Source organism: Merops nubicus, unplaced genomic scaffold, assembly GCF_000691845.1.
Source record: "Merops nubicus isolate BGI_N331 unplaced genomic scaffold, ASM69184v1 scaffold4949, whole genome shotgun sequence".
In the NCBI taxonomy this organism is placed as follows: domain Eukaryota; kingdom Metazoa; phylum Chordata; class Aves; order Coraciiformes; family Meropidae; genus Merops; species Merops nubicus.
In genome coordinates, this window is record NW_008632925.1 from 57134 (window position 1) to 77233 (window position 20100).

The 20100-nt window shown below is 42.0% G+C and overlaps 1 protein-coding gene across 2 annotated transcripts in view; it reads right to left on the reverse strand.

The window, feature by feature from the left end:
• LNX1 (ligand of numb-protein X 1, E3 ubiquitin protein ligase) overlaps window positions 1-20100 on the reverse strand; it is a 65009-nt gene that overhangs the window by 16673 nt on the left and 28236 nt on the right. For both annotated transcript variants that reach the window (XM_008948051.1, XM_008948052.1), the window contains exons 2-5: window positions 18065-18306; window positions 16681-16836; window positions 7645-7847; window positions 4508-4879 (exon numbers count right to left, since the gene is read on the reverse strand). In XM_008948051.1, coding sequence (XP_008946299.1) covers window positions 4508-4879; window positions 7645-7847; window positions 16681-16836; window positions 18065-18306 — 973 coding nt within the window. The remainder of the gene's footprint in view (window positions 1-4507; window positions 4880-7644; window positions 7848-16680; window positions 16837-18064; window positions 18307-20100) is intronic.

The following is a 20100-nucleotide window of genomic DNA, read 5'->3' on the forward strand; positions in this document are numbered from 1 at the left end:
GCAAATGGTTTCATTCTTTCCTCAGAGAGGCTCATACGAATGTGTTCAAGACAACAGTGATGCAAAGTTAGAGCTGAGAGGAAATGGGATTTAGCTGAGTAAATCATAAGTGTCTGCCATGAGGGCAAACCAACATATTGAACTGAAATGTAGGAGTAGCCTCGGTGCTATAGAAGCATACTCAGATGATAAAAATTTAATCCTCTAATCTTCTCTCCACGCTAAAGACACTGGTGGAGAGGCAGGAAGAAGGGGGCTCTCCAGAGGGACCCCAGTGTGCTTGCTCACAGAGGAACTGCTCAGTATCTAACACAGACCCCATCACAAGCACGCCTGGAGGTCTGATCCCCCTGGAGCTGCAGTAGCAATGCCCGTTGGTACTTCAGCCCCAGAGGCATCAGACCTCCACACTCGCTTGCTGGCACGCTGTCTGTGCCCTGCTTGCTGCGGGGAAGCTCCAAGGGAATCTGGCATGGAACAAGCAGCTGGAAACCCAGCCCAGATCCAGTTGTGCTATTGAAATTGAATCTCCCACAGACAATTAACAGAAGCCAGAGGAGGCCCCTGGGATTTTTGTTTTTATAGGCTGGTTTGTCTTTTCTGGAGCGGGATTCAATGGTAGTGGCTGAGAGTTAAAAAATGCTTTTGAAAAATATCACTGCAGTTAAAAGAAAGAGCAACCTGCCTCTCCTAAACCTCCAACTTCAAGCCTGATATCTGCATTTTCCAGGCCATGCTACTTCTAAGGACTGCAATATCTTAGTAAAAAATGCACTTCTTTGTTACTTTACCAATATTTTGTGAGGTGCTGTTTTTTTCACCAGCAACTGAAAACTCCACAGCTTCATAATACATCTTTTGGAACATGCATACCCAATTGAAAAATAATTTTCTAGGTATTTTTGCTAGGTCTGTTTTTATGGAATATTAGTTCCTGGACTCTGAACTCAACTGATAACCAAAAGCAGAATGCTGTATCTCAGGAGCAAGGAAACCACCCTGGTCCCTGGTTTGTAATATGATTGAGATGGAACTGAACAATACAAGACTGAGCCTACTAAGGTCACGTGGCCCCATGAAAATACAGCTTTCTCTAAAACAAACAACTTCTACTTACGTAACTTCTGTTTAAAACTCATCTGTTACCACATGGCTAGTCTCAAAGTTGGTTATTTAGAGGAAGGTTGTAAACGTGATTAATTCTCATAGAATGAGTAGCAAAAGTTCAACAAGAGGCTCCATTGCAATGTCACTTTTGTCTCCAGGTCAGTCGAGTAATTTCTCAGAAGTCTAGAGTGTTTTAAGAAGTTATCCAAACAACAAGGCCAGCTTCTGCATTTATGCACTTCCATATAAAAACCCATTAACATTTCTACTGATCAGAATATTAATTACTGCTTCATTCTGCTCCCTCCCTCCCTCCGACCACTTATTTTCCCCACAATTCCCTCTCTGTATTTTTGGACTGGATCAAGAATTAAAGAAACGAGGTTAGCTTTGAGACTGAATGCGAGTAATAGCTGAAACAATCTACTAAAATTAAAATCTGTGTTACAGCCAAAGCAGATCATGCAGGGAGGCAGAGGCACAGTGACAACTTCTGACCATCTAGTAGGCAACTGCATCTTTAAAAGAGGCATGAGTGCTGCTCTCAACAGAAGCTGCCCCAGAGCTCACAGGGATTTTGGAGCCTGTATGTTGTCCTCATCACAACCTGCTTTCTCCCAGCTGAGGCTGTCATGACAGACAGGGGGTTGTGCTCCTGTCACAGCTGCTCTGAACTGTGGGGTGAAGGAAAGAGGGAGAGAGGAGGGTGAACATCTGGGGGCAGTAAAGTCTGGCTCAACTCGTGCAGCTCGGCTTGATGCGCTCACACGAACGCCCACTGCTCTGTTACCTTGTTCCTTTTCTTGTCACTCCCACGGAAAACAGATGTGGAATGTCACGTTATTTAGATTAAAAGTGCCACATCTGACACAGGGCCATGACTAAAGATGACGTGACAGATGGGAAGCAGCAAACTCTCAAGTCTTACGATGTGTGCACTTTCCTAATTAGCCCTAGTGTGTTTTCCTCATTTCGGTTCGTGTGACTGAGCTTATAAACAGCGAGGCACCTAATCTATTGATTAACAACTGCATCACATATGATAATACATAATTGCTAAAGGCCTGAAGAATCAGATTTGTCTCAGTTATTCATTATTTAGAAGTCAAAACTAATCAGATTCCACAGAAATCTGCTGTTCTCCCAGCTGTGCTTGGCCTAACAAGCCACCACCACCTTTTAGTGGATGTTAGTTCTGTTTTTAAAGAAACTGATCATGTATTTGAAGCTTCCACTACCACGAATTTGAAGACCTCAATGTACTGTGAGTGACACACGCTGAGGTCTCAACAGGCAGGACGCTGTTGAGAAATCAGAGGACATAGTGAAACATCCCTTTGTGTAAGAAGCAAATGCAAAACACTTGTGGCTTCAGTAAAATGTTTTTTCTCTGGCATAACATGGAAACAGGAAAGGCAAATGATAATTGATGAAAAAACATGACAAAAAAGACACAGGTTCCGAGAATTTAGCATTAGGCAAATGTGATTCACAGTGCTCACATCAATGCAATGTAATCCTGGCAGTCTGGAAACTTAAGTCTCCCCTTTGATGGGCATGTTGCTTAAATTCCCAGGGAATGGTGTGCATTTCAAGCATTATTATAAATAACATCCACTCTTTGGAAACCAATAAGGGCTTTAGTTGCATTTTTAAACACTTGTGTGTGAATGGTCTCATTAGTCATTTTTTCCACTTCATCTCTAGGCTGCATGTGTTTTTTGCTTATGAAGCACTGTTGCCTTGTTTTGTAGCCATAAAGAACTGCTCCAAGAATACCAATGTTTTAGAAAGGTTTTCATTCCAGACTTGTTCCTCTTGGAGAATTTAGACCTCTCCCACCACTGCCTTCTGATCCCAGTTCGTGAGCTACATAAAGTAATCTAGGAGGATGCTGGACCAGAATTTCAACAACTGACATTATGCAAGGGGACGACATTTTCTTCATCTATGCTATAAACCTCTCAACAGAAGTCGGCTACAGACAACTGTGAACATATGCTAAAGGAGGAATCCTTTCGACAAAACTCATGGATTCAAATGCTTCTTTCAGACTCACGTTACCCTGATTATACCTGTTGGAAAGGGGAAGCAGCCAGCCTGATTTGACACCTTGCTACTGAGGCACATGAAATTCTTCAGTACGTTAGCACTCAGCATACCTCCAAATGAAAAGTAAAACTGCACAAGTATAATAACTGTTATAAACGAGATTAAAACAACAAAAGATTCTTACGTTTACTTTTTATGTTTCTAAAAACATAGGCTGTAAAGAAAGAAAACAAACGAAAATTATTCTAGAGGGGAAATCAGCCAGAAGCTGACTGATTTTTCTAGCTGAGAAAAGCATTTTTTTTTCTGACATCTTTGTTATAATATTGTTTTCTGTATTTCAGAGCACCCCTCCATGTAACTCTAAATAGAGATTTATAAAAACTACATCTACAGATCCATTTTTTCCAAAACATCTGGATTTCCATATGCTAGATTTAGGTAAGAAATACCTACCAGGTGTGGAGTACTTTCAATTGTAAAGCACACCCATGGGAAATCACCGAGTCTGGGAATGAAAGAACTGTTTGGGGTTGGAAGTGACCTTAAAGGTCACTGAGTTCCAACCCCCTTGCCATGGGCAGGGACATCTCCCACTAGACCAGGTTGTGCAAGGCCTCATAAAACCTTGTCTGGAACCCCTCCAGTGAGGGACCATCCATAATTTCCCTGGGCAACCTGTTCCAGTGTCTTGCCACCCTCATAGTGAAGAACTTCCTTACATCTAATCTGTACTGACCTTCTTCCAGTTTGAACTCATTAACCCCTTGTCCTATTGCTACAAACCCTTGTAAAAAACCTCTCCCTAGCATTCTTGTAGGCCTCCTTCAGACAATAGAAGGCTGCAATAAGGTCTCCCCAGAGTCTTCACTTCTCCAGGCTGAACACCACCAACTCTCTCAGAAGATGATGTTTATCCTGAAACATGCTGTTCATTGGCTTAGGCTGCTCTGGGCTGCATCCAGTGGCCACAGTGCCTCCTTTGAGCAGAAGGAGTCAGGACCCAGCTGGACCCATTACTTCCAGGGAGGGTGCAGGCTGGCCTGTTTTTTGACAGGTGACATCACTCTTCAGTGATATGCAGAGTATATGGATGTGTACCTTGATCTGTGCATTACAAAGCCTGATGATAGCACATATCACTTTGAGAGTCCATGCTCATATTCAGCCCTGAACCCCAAGTGAAACCAAGGAGCTTTCAGAGCTGTAAATTCCCATCTGACACATTTCCTTCCCTCCCTCAAATACACCACAAAGACTTTGGCCCCTGCTTTGCAATGGATAGTGAAAATACACTGCCTGGTTCTTGCAAAGTTCAGAGAGCGGGGTCAGCGTGATGGTTACAAACCTGTATCAGCTGGGCTGCGCTCTCTGGACTGCCGTACCGGTGGTCGTGCCCGTTGATGGCCAACACCCGGTCGTTCTCCTGAAGCTGTCCATCACGAGCAGCCACACCGCCTTGCAACAAGTTGAAAATAAATACCCCCGGTTCATCAGCCTTGCGGACCAGCTTTATCCCCAGCTGCTCGTCCGGACTACTTTTGTTCAGCACGACGTGGAAGCTGTCGTCCCTGGTGCAGTGAGCATCAAGGGAGAGCCCGCCGTGCCGGCACCGGTACCTCTGCTCGCGGAGCACTGTCAGTCGGAGCACGTGGCAGGGCTGCTTCAGGATTGACAGGGCATAGTTGTGAGGCACATTTTTGATGTCCATGCCATTTACCTGGAAGAGAGAAGTGTAAATCGGCATCAGAAAGACCGTCTCATCTGAACTGGCACTGGAGAGGGCAGATCTATTTACACAGATGTCTTCATACAAAGTGACATGTGCTATTTCAAACTGTGTCACACAGGAGGCCAAGTCTGTGGTGCAGAACAGTCTTCCCCCCAAGGAAAGGACATGTTGTACAGACACTTTCTGCCTTTTTTTCCCCCCTTTCTCCCTGATAATCTCCAGACATGCGTGTTATTTTTCAGCTATAATATTGCTCTTTCCCAAACTCCAGTATCCTTTCATATATCTTAGTTTTCACAGAGTCACAGAATCATTAAGGTTGGAAAAGATCTCTAAGATCAAGTCCAACTGGGACTTTTGTTGCTTCTCTAGCTTCCGATTTCAAATCACCTTGCCAAACTTTCCTTTCACTCCCACCACTTCCTTACTGTTTCTCTTCTTCATTATCTCCCAAACACTCTGCAAACAGTAAAAGAAATGATCCACACTAACAAATTTCTAATTAAAATGAAGAAAAGAGCCTTAAATGGAAGTTTGAATGCCCTGGATATTTACTAGCATTTATGCTGTGTTACCCCATCAGAGAATCTTGCTTTTTACGTTTCTCAGTGTTTTCCAGGTAAGATTTAGCTCACATGGCAGTAAAGCTGCGCAACTGCCACGTCTTCATTTTGGCTTGGGTAAAGAAAGAGAAAAAAATAAAGAGATTCCAGTCAATACTGTAATTTCTGTGTGTGTAAGAGTGACTAGGCAGCGTGCTTTATCACTGCTAAATGAAAACCAGTTGCAAGGCTGTCATTTGTTGCTGACTGGAAACCCCAAATCAGACAAGCTATTTTCACATAGTTTTACATTACACAGGTTGAACCATTTAAATATTAAGAAATGTCTCTGAACTGCAATAGAAATGTTCCCCAGCACGGACAACAGCATTCGACTGGGATTTGTTTTTGCAGGCTGCCTGTTTGGGCATGATGAGACTCTGTCCCCACCGTGGCCTGATGGGAGGGTTGCACCTTTAGAGAAACAGACTTTAAGTTGCCAGCTTGGGTAGCACAAATGGCATGTGCTGCACCAGTTCAATACGGGGCTGAAGTTGCTGAGGATCCTCTGTAAAGCCATGGCCAGGGAGAGATGAGCTGGGCCTGTCCTGCAATCACAGTTTCCCACTACAGTCTGGATGTGCCCTGCAGGCAGCTTTTGCTCAGTGGTGCCATTAACTGTGCTGCTCTGTGCTGGCACCAGGACAAAAAGCCTTCCTGAAATGCACAACCAGGTGATACTCATCCAGCTGCCACCAGGAACCACAATCCAGAGGTATGTTTAAACAGTGCCGAAGTGTAGTATGCCCCTTGAAATCCCTTTGGCCACAGTCTGTCAGACATGAAGCAGAAGTCATGTCACAACCCTGACATGCCTCAAGTGTCAGCTCACTACCACTGGGGTCAGCAAAAGCTAGAAAGCACAGAGGCTTACACATGGTGCTCTGAAATAGAAAGGATGGTACCCTTAACAGTTACATGTAATACATAGTAGTACTAGTTGGTAGGGCCTGGAAGAACTGCTCACAAACTCTAGAAGGCAGGCGTGCCAGAGCAGGCAGAAAGATGGGCATCCAGAGTCCCACCTCGAAGATGACCCTGAGATATACATGTCAGACCTTGCGGCCTTCCAGCTCCTATAGACTTATCCCAGCTAATGCTACACTGACTAACCTGGGTGCCAGCACGAGTCTATCCCTGGCAGCATGGTCCCCAGTGAACAATGCAGCCTGCTCAGACGTTTACCTGCAATATGGAAAATCTGTGCTGAGTGAGCATTTTGCTATCTCTCCCACGCTGTCACCAATCTTTGAGCTAGCTGATTCAAGCTGCCTGGGGTATGCCTGGGTGAGCTGCAGCTGTACCTGTGGCTGGCAATGAGAATGCACCTGTGCACTCCAACTACACACCACCCAAGCAGGGAAAGGAAACAGTATTTTCTGTCATTACTCTTTTCTTCTAAGGACTGAAGCATTAATATATTGTAGCATCCTTGCAGAGCTCCAGGTTTCTGGGGCAGCTGAAAGTGCAATTCCCATTCAAACACCAGTGCTGAAGTCACTGCTCACAAGACACATGATCTTTAACCATCTGGCCTAATTCTTGTTCATCTGTTACACATTTCTATAGAAACAGGAGCAGAAGTGGCAGCCAACAGCTAATGCCTGAACACTGCACAAGTTTGCTCTAGATATTTCACCTGTGGCTGCCTGTGAAGCAACACTCCCAAAATAGAGCAGGCAGCGTCTCACACTCCACAGTGCTGAACACATCATACAGAGGAGCTAGATGCTGAAATAACTTAACCCTGATCAGGTCCCTATCACCCATCCTGGTTTAAATGGGATATAAGGCAATGGAAACTTCACTTACTGAGATTTAAGCCCACCATTCAGTAGAAACAAACTAGGCAAAAAGCCCAGCCCCTGCCTTCAGAAAAAAAACCCTTTTGCACCCCTGGGGCAGAAATGCCAACAGTCTATTGTGCTACCTTGCATTTCAGATCTACCGTGTTTGAAGAGAAATCAGGGAGGCCTGATAGTGAATAGGAAAAATAAACAAACCTGTGAGCCTGAAAAACTGTTGAAATGAATGAAAAGATCACAGCCCAGAGGGTTCTGCATGCATCATTCTACCCCCACAAACAAACATCACTGCAAATCTCATCTCCCGATCAACTTAGATGGTCTTATTCTTGGTACAATACTATACCTTTAGTATCATGTCTCCAGGCAGCAATCTTCCATCTCTGGCAATTACTCCATCTCGATAAATATGCTGTATAATAATGTGAACCAAAGGAGTTTCACTGCCTCCCACAATCCTAATGGCCAGGTTTTCATGGGGATCGGTACGGTTGATCTTAATGCAGGTAATTTCCCCATCAGGAATCAGGTGATACAACCTGGGAAAACCTGGAAATGCACATGGTAAGGTATTTATCTGACATCGCAGCTTTGCTGTGCTAAAACATGCATTGCATAACTTCAAGTACCTGTCAGTTATCCAAATCAGGATTTATGCATGGATGTGATTTATACTAAGTGGGAAGTGGACTTGAAGGGATCTTTTTTTTAATTAATACATTCAAACTTACTTTTTTTTTCTCCTCCCCCCATAAAACACAGCCCTAAACCTTTGGTATAATCCAGACAGATGAAATGTGTTTAAAAACAGTTACATGCCTATGTTAATATTTTAAAGGAACAACAATACATTTGTAGTCACTAGAGGCATCTCTGACCTGGGCCACAGTTCCTTTCTGGCCCTAAAGCAGATGGTCACAGACACCTTAATAAACATCCATCCCTGCTATGGTAGCTGCACATACTGTCTCACTGGTAGCATCTCAGGATGCTCTGTTTTCCTCCATTTTTGGTGCTATAACTGAGGACTGGACGCTTGGCTTGTGACATCCAAGGAAGTGTGTTTTCACCTTCTGTTACAGAAGGGCAAGGTTTCTCAGGCAACCCAAAGGACACACCAGTTGTCCTACCATATCCTTTCATCAGTGCTTGAACTCAAGGAAGCAGGAATTACTAGCTCCTCCTGCGATCTGCCTGCATTAAAACCACAGTATGTTTAAGGTGCCTGGAGGGAAAGATCTCTGCTGGCCCTGGCAGTCTGGACATGAGGAAGAGGGATCAGTAGTGGGCAGGGGTCCTTTTTGTATTTGTAATGCACTGGGTAGGAGTATCCTCTTCGAAACTCTACTTTTCAATGACATTTCTTTCACAATGTGTCACTAATCATTTCTTTCCTTCTAGATCAAGTAAGAATTTTAATTCACATTCAACAGTAAGTTAAATCACCAGTGAATTTTCAAGAACAGGCATGTCAGTCTTCAATTATTTGGAATCCTTCATAAGTGAGAGAAAGCTTTTGATTTTTTTTGTGTTTGGATTTAATCCAGTGCTTATATGAATAACCTGTATGTCGAAAAATTAAGTGATAACATGTTTTCAATAACCTATTTCACAATTGAAAGTACAGTGATTGTTACTGAATAGCAGTAAAGTGTTAAATGAAAGTTAACAGAGCAGTATCTGAGACAGAATAAATATTTTCTACTACAGAATTAGCAGACAACAAACCAGCAAGGCACCAAAACCTTTTGGGAGAAAGCAAGGGGAAAGAAAGAACAGGGGAAAAAAATAAATATTAAGAAACACCATGTTGCATCCCTTACCACTTCTTTGATCATATGCTCTCCGGGGCAGGAAACTGTCTTCCTCCACGTCTGTAAAAAGCACCTACCGGTAGCACAGACTTCGACTTTGTGGTTTTACACAGAGTTGACAGGCAATAAAAAAAAAATCTATCTAGATAACTATACAGCCTTCATCAACCTAATATTCAAGTGTTCATTTGGTTTATACTCTCATAGCAGCAGTTTCTGCTCCAATATGGATTTAATTCAGTTTTGCACACAACTTTAATGTCTCAGGAATGGAAGATGTTTTATTTTCCCCATAGTCCTCTATTTTTTGAATATTACTTGCCCAACTTGTAACTTGTTCATTTCTTTCTATCCCTGAAGGGTAGATTCACTCCATTTAAATCCAGGTCTTTAAGTCAAACGCATAATTTGATGAACAATTTGCTCTGGTTTATTCATTACAGTGAATGGGAACCAAAGCCAGTGATACTCACTTCACCGCTAAATGGCTCTTGGAGGTGCTAAACTCCCTCCATTACTATGAAAGAAGAAAGAGGCAATTAACTCTGGCATCTCAGTGGATGTTTAAAGTCAGATAAGTACTCCTCAAAAGTTACCAAAGGTCTGATCCCTGCATCAGAATAAGCATTCATATTTTACACTCTCGGTGTGGCTCTAAGGGCATCTATACGTAAAAATGCAAATGATAATCTGGATCCCCAGATCTTCTCTTCATGGAAAGAGCATAAACAAATATCTCCATATTTTTTGCAGACTACCAAAGCAATCCTATAGCAGAACTACTTCCATTTCCCATTGCATGATGATTCATCTCATGTCCTAACAAACTGTGTTTTTTGACTAAAACACTCATTCCTCCACACCTTATTTCAAATTGTTTTCTAAATTAATTGCCTAGTTACATATTTCTTGGTCACAGATAACTGTGGACTGACTGATGACGCCCTCACGTTATTTCAATTTGCAGTTATCCCAAAAGCAAAATCAGTGCAACGTGACATTCAATGATTCTCTACACTTTTATAAGACTTACATATATCTTTATATAATGTCTAAATTTATATAAGTTTTTTTGCATCTTGAACAATGTCTTAACTCATTTATTAAGTCTTGCAGTGGAACTTTGTTGACTTTCAATATGACTTTATGCAGATTCTCTTAAAAGAATTTTTAATACTTGAATTTCTTCTGCAGTGTGCAGGCTGCAACAAAACAAACCTTGCCAAAACATTATTCTTGCCAGTCTGCCAGCATTAAAATTTCTCTTTTTACAGTTAGCAAGATGTACTTCATCTCCTGTCTTAATTTGATTTGTCGTCTTTATAAAATGTAATTAATTGCACCATTTTCTCCTCACACAAACCAAGCAACCAAAATAGCTCCATGATCCACTAATTTATGCTCTCTTCATTGAAAAATTGCCTTGTTTTCTTCCAACACATAAATGTGGATATTTGCAATACCAACAACTTAAACTATAATAAATGAAAGGCCAATGCCTGCTTTGACAAACTATCAGTAAGTCTGACAAATTAAACGTATAAAATATACAAGTTGGCTTTTTTTAATAAGAAAATCCATTATCATTTTTCACCATACATTGTGTGCAGTTTGATCAAAGCCTACCATGCCTGGAAAGCAGTGTCTTCAACCTGAATTTTTCTTATATATATACCATAGCCAGAAGAGGTGCACCCTGCTCCAGCACCAGGTTGCATACACCAAATGAGGTCTCAGCAGCCCAATTTAAGGGACTCCAGCTGGGCTGAGAGCTTGTACACCGTTCACATACACACAGCCTGTTGTGAGGCTGGAGCACCAGTTTGCACAGACCCCATTTTCCAGTTTTTACACTCTTGATTAGAATTCTCTGTTCTCTTTGACCAGGTTTTCCAGAGTAGGAAAACCTAGGAGTGTTGCATACCTTTCTTTACCATTTTATATTTCCAGTCCTTAAATATCGAAGAGCTGCTGAATCTAGAAAGAAGTAAACTTTCTGTCTTGTTTTTGGTGGTTCTTGCAGATTTTCCCACAGAGTGTTGTGTTTTTGTCACCGGGGGTTGTATGGAGCATTCTGAATCTGCCAATATAATAAAATGTCATCTGCATTCAGAAAGACTGTGTGTGTTTTCTCCTCAAGCAATATTTTCCTTATATTAGTGTTCAATTTTTTTGATATTTCACACATACCATTACAGTAACAGATTACATAGGAGACACCAGCTTCACACTGTAAACTCCACTTGTCTGGTATGACACAGAACACCGAGCACTCATTAGTAGAGTGACCATTAGACTGTGATACAGAATTTTAAGTATGCTTAGTATTTTATCCCCACCCTCTGTAATAATGGTAATGTTCCTTTGGTGATCAGGTTTTGGTTGACTCCTGTGTGCTCCATGCTTCTTCTGACAGTGCTACCATCAGGATAACTTCTGCCTTCGTTCCTAGTATCCAGTGTGACAAAGCACTGTGTAATGTTTGCTATGACTATTGATTCCAGATTACTCAAAGGTCACTGTAAACAAAACATGTCTCAGGTTTCAAGTCTTTGTTTAGATCAGAAAATCTGACAGATGTGAGGAGCCATCCCACCCCCAGCCCCCCCTGAAAAGGCTATCTGCAGGCACACATACTCATGCTTCCCAGCACCTGGTCACCAGAATTTAAATGAAGCTTGTGTAACCTATTCTTGGAAAATTCTTGTGTCTGCAAATGTCACATGCATTTACACTAGTGTGGGATTTTGTTTTGCAGCTCTTCCTTCCCAACTGATTTTCATTTAGCATTTCATTCTCCCAATGGTTTGCCATAATTTTGATCTAATGCCTTCCATTAATTCTTCAGGGATTTTGGTCTGATGCAGGAGGCAGGCAGAAGGCAATGCCAGCTCTAACCTCACTTCCTGCTTCTAGACATCTCTCTTACCAAATGAGTCCCAAAAGAACTAAAACTACACTGTTGTAGAATTGAATGAGTCTCAAGAAAAGTCGTGGCTATCTCATCTACAGCAGGCAAAGCTTATGGGTCTGCACTGGAGGAGATGCTACAGAGCCAGTCTCTTGGAAATTGCCTGGCTCACCATCCTAGAGCAAAGTGCTTGAAAGCAGTTCTGTAGGATTTCCAACAGGTGTTCTGGAAAATCAGAACTGTATCTGAATCAAAACTAGGGAAAACAGGAACAGCGTGAGATTCCTGCAGGGTGCAGCCTTCCTGAGCCAGAAGTTGGGCTGTGCTTTCTTGTCCTGGGGCTGGACAAGCCACTTAGTTTCCTGCACGTAGAGAGCCTTAATGCTGGGAAATGGTTGGTACCTAGAGCCAGCTCTGTTTCACTTACCTTCTTTTTCTTCATGTACCTTTCCCAAACATTGAAGTATCTATAATATCTATCTCTTTTTTATGTATATAAAAAAAATACAACTCAGGTCAGACTGTAGCAGTAGGAGTGAGATACATCCATATAACACAAAAGTCTGTTCTGTGATCTTGCCAGGGCCTGCCAGGGCTGCCTTGGTCTTGACTGCTGCAGAGCAATAACAGATGGTAGAACTGCACCCACCACGAGACTAAGAAGAATGAGTTTGACTTTGAACAACATTCGACATCCTAAAGCAATCATAAACTCAATTTATTTTACAATAGATTGACTGCAAAATGGAACCAATGAATGTTTTTGAAAAGCAGAATCACACCTCTCTTTTACTGTAACATTGTATAAAGATTTTGCAATTGAATTCCCAAATTATTTCCTCCTAAAGGATTAGCTGTTTTGCCACTTTGTATTTATAGATCTGTTTGAGTAAAGAATATATATGAGTGTGTGCATATATGCATATATATATATATATGGTCTTTCTTAGAAGCAAATTTAAAGACTGTGATGCCAACTGAAGAGCAATCTTTGCTTGGAGATATTTTATCATTTAAGTAGATTGTCAAGGTCATTTACACTAGTAGATCCAGTCAGAAGATATTACATCTTAAGTGCATCAGTGCCGGAAGGATGTCCCTGTCACCTTCCCTTACATCTCAGAATGAAACCATCTCTTTTAAACTTTCCTAACTCCTGCTTCAGATCTGGAAAGCTATTTGTTGCTGTAAGTGCTATTAATGAAATCACTTTCAGGTAGATACCATAGGCTTGGCTGCTGTCTACAGACAAATACTTCTTTGCATGGCTTATTTGTCAATGATCAAGCTATTAAAAATAAGAAAATCTTAATGCATCATTCTCCCAAGCATATTATCATCAGTGTTTGCAATTTTCATTCACTTCTAACATTTTCTTCAGTTTGGACAATTAAGAGAACTTTCTGCTGAAAGTATCACCAAAACATTTGAACAGATGAACAAAAGAAATCCTGAATCATTGAGACCCCAAATGGGTGCATATGGCATTGTTTAAATAAATCAAACCACAGGCTGCAAATGGAAATCATGAAGTAATTTTCACAGTGCAGGACTGCTACCAGCTCCAGGTATAAGATAGCATCAGATTGTAACTATTTCTCTGCTATAATTATAACAGAAACACATTTGCTATTATACATAATATTTTTCAGTGTCCCAGGGTAGCAAAGGAGTTTTCCAAAACCAGTACTGCATTCAGCTTTAAGTTAAGCAGAATCATGATCACTTGAATATTTTTTTTCTCCCACATCAGGAATAATTACTTTGTCTCGCACTCTCATAGTCCTATTGCAACTGAGCATTGGTTCCACAGACATATCAGCTTCAGATTAAAGACACCTACATGCTCTGCAGTGGACATACAGTAAATTTGACATCAGTGCTGTTGACGCTGAGGGCTGATACACAGGTAAGTACTATGGTTTTCACTCTCAGAGCTCCTTTGACCAAAACACAGGCAAAATGTAGATTGAACAGATACTTCTGAACTAAGATGAGGGAATTTTGAAAACTGAGGACAGATGGACTATAATACATTGAGCTTTGCCAGATCATCTGACAGCTCCTTTATCATCAAGAGGTTATCAGCAGAAGAGGTTATTTCATTCTGTGCCCACTGTGAGGCTGGCACAGTCTCAGCTTTGTTCTGCTCACTGACTAAGCCTGGTGAGGAAAGGTGGCACCAAAGAAGTGGTGAGGTGCTCTCCGGTCTCCTGGAGCAGAGACATGGCTGAGGTGTGCTCTAAAGTGGACCCAGACATGAACCTGTGAAACTTGGGGCAAGGCAGCAGCAGCAGCTTTCACACTAGGTGTGGGGACCTTCAAGGCCAGGAACCACCACCCACAGTACCACCTCTGTTCTCAAGACAGCGGTATGGCAATGGGGACACAAACACATGGGATTGCCTTTTTCCCATAGGTGTGGGGCTGGACTTAGCAAGCACAGGGTAGAGCATACTGCAGCTATCCTTAAAGATTGACCAGCAACAATAATGCAGAGTCCAACTGTGGAGTGCTCAGAACAGCTGGGGATATGAAAAAAAAAAAGAGGAAGACATACGAAATTGGAGAAAGAAACAAGCCTCCAGCTGGCAGGGTGGTAATAACTTCTATGGGAAGAGGTACACTCATTTCCCCCTCCAATGAGAAGAAACAGAGAGAGCCTTCGAGATGCCATTACACAAAGCACATGTTGCAAAGAACTGAGTAGATGTCTTTGTTATACTGTTCTATTCGTACTGCTGCAAGTTACTTGTTACATTTTTTTAAAGACCAAATTCCAGAACTGTAATCAAAACGCATTCTTTGCGTATGTAATTAATACGGTAATTTAGGTACCCAGCTTCTGTGATCTCATATGTAAGAGTAAGTGCTTATTAAGTAATTACATGCCCACCTGGTTTTTCCAGTGCAGTAGAATATATATGGAAGTTTACAGGCATGCTTGGTGTAGAGGAATGAAACCACAAACAGAGCCAAAGAACAAATCACAATCTTGACACTGTTAATGGGGCCCTGAAGCGACTACCACTTCAGGGCCCCACTATATACCCCTTAAAAAGAAGACAATGAGTTTTTTCATTCTGTTAGAAATGTAAGGACAAGTGTCATCTTCGCATCTCCTTCTGTTAGCATCTAGACCGCACTGGGTTACTGGATAGATACTGTTGGCATCCAGATCATCCACACGTTCTAGACATGAAACCAAGCTTTCAGAGGAGCTAATGCCAACTATAAACCTAGGTAGAAAACAGTCATAAAAATGTCTATGCCTCATCCTGAAGAGGTGTCTTTTGAAAAGTATGAACTTCAGACATACAGAATTCCACTTGAGGTGAAGAAGGGCAAACTTTTGCTTACAGTAGATTTAATACTTGCTAGGGAATTAGAAACATCTGTCTGCTCTAAGAGACACATAGACAACTTATTTGCAAAATTTTACTTAGGGAAAAACAAAATATTTGGGACACTTAAGTTATTAATAATGTTTCCAGGTAAAGGAGGAGATTTACATTATTTTAATGGAGAAAGTTCACAATTTTGAATTATCAGGTTTTATTTTGGTTACATCAGCAAGTAGATGGACTAGTAGAGGACTAGCAAGTACCAAGAAAAAAGTAATGTACTGAAATTCTCAAGAAGGAATAAGCAAATAAAGCAGAAGAAATATTAAACACTATTTTCTGACTCATCACTTCAAGAACAACAATGCCTAAACACAGCATTTGGGAACCTTTTGTCCCTGTTTTGTGTGGGTTTCAATGACAGTTTGAAATACAGAGCAAAAGGAAATTGAGCATTTTGTCCCCTTAAAGCCCTTACCCTGGACATTTCATCTGCGAAGAGACATGAGGTGCTGAGGCATCAAGCTAAGGAATAATAAGTTCAGTGAAGACCTTGATTAAGGCAATGATTCCCACTCATCATCACTTCCTCTTGATGCATGAATGTTAACGTTGGCTTTGTAATTACAGTCCAAAGCAATTAGTAACATTTACTTACTGCTTTGAGAATGCCAAATGTTTAGTGTTACTGCCTGCCAGACCCCTCATCCTTGACACACGTCAGACAAACTTGCCTCTCCCCTGTTTAAGAGAGGAGTATTCTTACCTCATCACCTGTCTAGCTGAGGTAATACAAGTCCGTCACCAAGAATTCCACAGAAGTGCTGGAATAATTACAGTACTTTGCACTTTCATACTATCCTCCCACTGGGAATTTCCAGTGCTTCATAAGCACTAGCCACAACTCATGAATTTCCTACGATGTAGGATCACCGTGATCCATTTGCTTTAGGGAGACAGACACATGCTGATGAAGCCTCTTGAACAAAATGATAGAGCAAATCAATGACAGCTCCAGTAATAGATCCCAGACAGACTAATTCCACATTCCGTGTGCTAGATACTTGTCTGGCTGTAGCACGCAGGTTCTTACCAGAACAGCCCTGTACAAGGTCCCCCACACCCCAACAATATTTATGCCTGTCAGTCACTAACAACTTTTTAAAGAAGAAAACAAGGAATGATTGACTTTTTGGGTTGATCACGCACAGCCCACCACATGAAAGGCACATCAGAGAGGAACATCCAGTTCCCACATGGATAGGGTCCCCTGCCCCATTTTAAGTGATAACACAAGGAGAATAAAGTATTACCTTCTTCTCCTGCCACGGAGTTTCCAACAGTCTCCCTTTCCTGGTCAGCCTGGTTGGAAACAGCACTTCCACTTTTCGTCCTTCGAAGGGCACTGAACGCCTTGTTTATTTTTTTAAAAGATCTGCTCCTTATAGTGGAGCGTTCAAAGTGTCGAGCTGCAATGGCAGGGAAAAACAAATCAACACAGTTCAGCAGTTCTGGGCTAGAAAAAAAAAACCCAAAACCCAACAAAACACCAAAAGCAATGCTTCTAAAGACACCAGTGATAGCCAACAATTTCATGTCAAAAAATTTGCAGATTATCAGGTCGAAGGGACAAAGTAAGTCACATCTTCCAACGTGGGTCAGGCAATTAAAAAAGGCATAATACTTTCAAAACATGTCATTCTCTTCCGTCCTGCTGCAGATGTCTTCGTAGTTGTTGCTGTTCTGTCTCTTCAAGCTCTGCATGTTATAGCCAAACATTATAATCTAATAATATAACATTCCCTCAAACCAGACTGTGGCCTCTTAACTCAATAAAGCTGGCAGGATTTAATTTTATTTTGGTGTTCTCTTCTTACCCCCTCCCTTTCCTTGGCTCTCTAGTCGGTGCATACAAGAGGATAATACTGCTCATTTTCTAGTACTTCTTCAGCCAGCCCTTCATCCTTTCTCCCAACATGCAGTTGATGCAACACAAGGTGGGCTATTCATTTTGGCTTCAGAATCCTCAAATACAAGCTTTGGAATCACCATTAAAGCTTCAATGTCTGTCTTTGGCCAGGCAATACTTTTCAAATATAATGCTCATCAGAGCCAGTTGCAGTGTCACAGGGTGAAAGATCAAGGGAAGGTTTCCCTGTGCAACTTGTCCCTGACTGATTATGTCAACAGGGCCAGCTCCTCTGAGCTGCACCTCCCTGGAAGGCTGGCAAATATTTCCCAACCTCCCAAGACACTTCTTAATTTTGTTTTCCTGTGAATACTTGGCAACTGCCAAACACAGTTCCAAACAATGGGTAGGTGCCCATGGCATGGTCTGTGGGCGTTACTTAGGCCACTGTGTTTGGGGGAAGAAGCCATTACACAGCTACACCATCTCCCCAGCACATCACACATACCATTTGCTCTTCCAACTGAGATGATTTGCCCAAATACTCTTTTTTTAAGACCTGTAGTCCATCTTCAACTTGACACTGCCCTTGACCAAGCAAATTTGGTTTTCACTGAAAATCTGTAGGATCATTGAGTGCGGTTTCCTGAACCATGCAAAATTGAAGCTTTTAGTCTCTTTTTCTTTTTTTTTTTTTTTAAAAAAAAGCCTCCAACAACATATATTTCACAGAAACCAAATGCTGAAAGGTGCCGCCACGCTCTGAAACAATCACTTTTAGCTCTTACTTCTGTTTCGGTTGCTGTGATGCAGGTCTCCGGGGCTACTGCCTGAATGGCTGTCCTCTGAGGTGGGGCTGAAGGCTGGGTTCACCAGCCCTGGCTCATCTGTCATTAAGGCGATGGCTGCAGCTGCTGAGAGCTCAGGGCCCAGGGCAGCTACTGCTAAGCTGGAGCCATGGTCTGGAGAGCAGTCTTGGGAACGCCTCTTTCGTTCCTTGGTAAGGCCATAGTGGGATGCTCCTTTACATCTAAGAAGAAGGGAGGGAAAGGGAAACATGATAAGAAGCTGGTTTTAAATGTTGTGTACTTAGGAATATCATTCAGTGCCAAGGAATCCCTTGGCATGCAAACTGTGACAGTCATGGTGGCAGATGAAATACAGATGCTTAACAAGCGGGAAAAATGCCAGCCCTATGTTACACAAAATCAAAATGAAGGAAAACTGTCCTTCAGAGTAGCTGAGTTACCACCTTACATGGAAAGACTACTAGTCAAGAAAAAACAGAGAGCTACAGCCCTGTGTGAAGTTTCGTGTGTATAAATAGTTACTGTGGATGCAAGAGGACAGGAACAGCCCGTGCAAAATGAACCCAGAGGCTACCGTCTGTAATTTCCTTCTTGCCTCTGGTCAGTGAAGGAGTGTAACGTGAGGCCTAACAGCTTCCCTAGGTCTGCTCATGAATTAAAACACTCCTAACAATGCCCTACATCCTGGAAAACCTTCCCAGTCACCAAGGCGGCCAAACCAGGTGCACAGTGTTGTGGTCTTTCATGCAGGAGGCAGGGTCTGCCCTTCAGGTAGAGGCCAATGCAATTAATGAAGGGAGGGCTGCAGGCAGGAGTCCAACACCCAGGCTCTGTAGGGAATCAAGTTCCCACATGGTACTCATACCATTTACTACTTGAACTGCACCTGATCAAATTCATCAATGAAGATGAAGTTCACAGCTCTGCTATTCCAACTCAATTGAGACACTAAAATAGAGGGGTTGATTCCTTGGTGGAGGAAGAGGTACAAGAGGTGGTGGGTGGCCCCACAGCCCCACCAGAGCCAAGGAGGGAGCACAAGACTCCCACTGAATTACTGAGCACAGGTCCTCAGACCAAAATCCTTAGGCCAGTCTGGGACTTCACCTGTTTGGGGAGCTCAAGGCTGGTTCTAAAATATTTCTGGGGGAAAATACAAATCCTTAATCCTAACTTGAGCTCTGCAGTGACAAAATCTTCCATTTCTGGTGAAGACACACATTTCCAGAAGTGCTGAAGAAATAACATTGTAAGAGGCAAATTACAAGCCTGCTTTGAAACAACTTACTCGTGGTTCCAGATATCTGCTATTGATTCATCCTAGACAGCAAAGGTAGGACCATGCATTGTATTTCTTAAAGCTTGTTAAAGAAAGTGATTTGAATGAAGCTAAAAGTCATTGTGCTCTTCATGAGTCAGTATTTAATTAAAGCTGTAAAGTAACTGAAAAGACAGAACAGCCCAAGAACACATCACCTGTGACTTTTCTCCAGCATCACTTCTGCCCAGCATCCACCTACTAGAACCTCACTCATGACATTTTTTAAAATCTGCCTTTTAATTATAATCTAATGAGCTCTCCCTACTTTCAGTTACTATCTCTTTCTTCATAGCAAAGGCTAACTTTTCAGAAAAGTGCCCTGTAGGACAAACTCACAGAAATAGCTGCAGAAACCCTTAGGGATAGAAAGCTCTTCGTAATATATGACATGCACCAAAGGCAATGCATAATACATACAAGTACACGAAGCTAGTGGGTTAAGTGTCAGAAAAAGAAGTAGTAGACTCAACAGAGGTCTTGGAAAAGAAATGATTTCTGGAAGCTGTTCCTAGGAAGTTGAGGATGAGTCACAGAGCTCTCTATATCAGCTTCAGAGCAGCCATTTAATTTCTTTTCTGGTATTAGCTTTATATGAGAGACAAGTGAATTAATTTTTTTTTTTAGCACTAAATTATGATTTACAATCATTTAGCTCACACTGCTTCTGACAACTTTTGTCTTAAAGAGGGAAAAT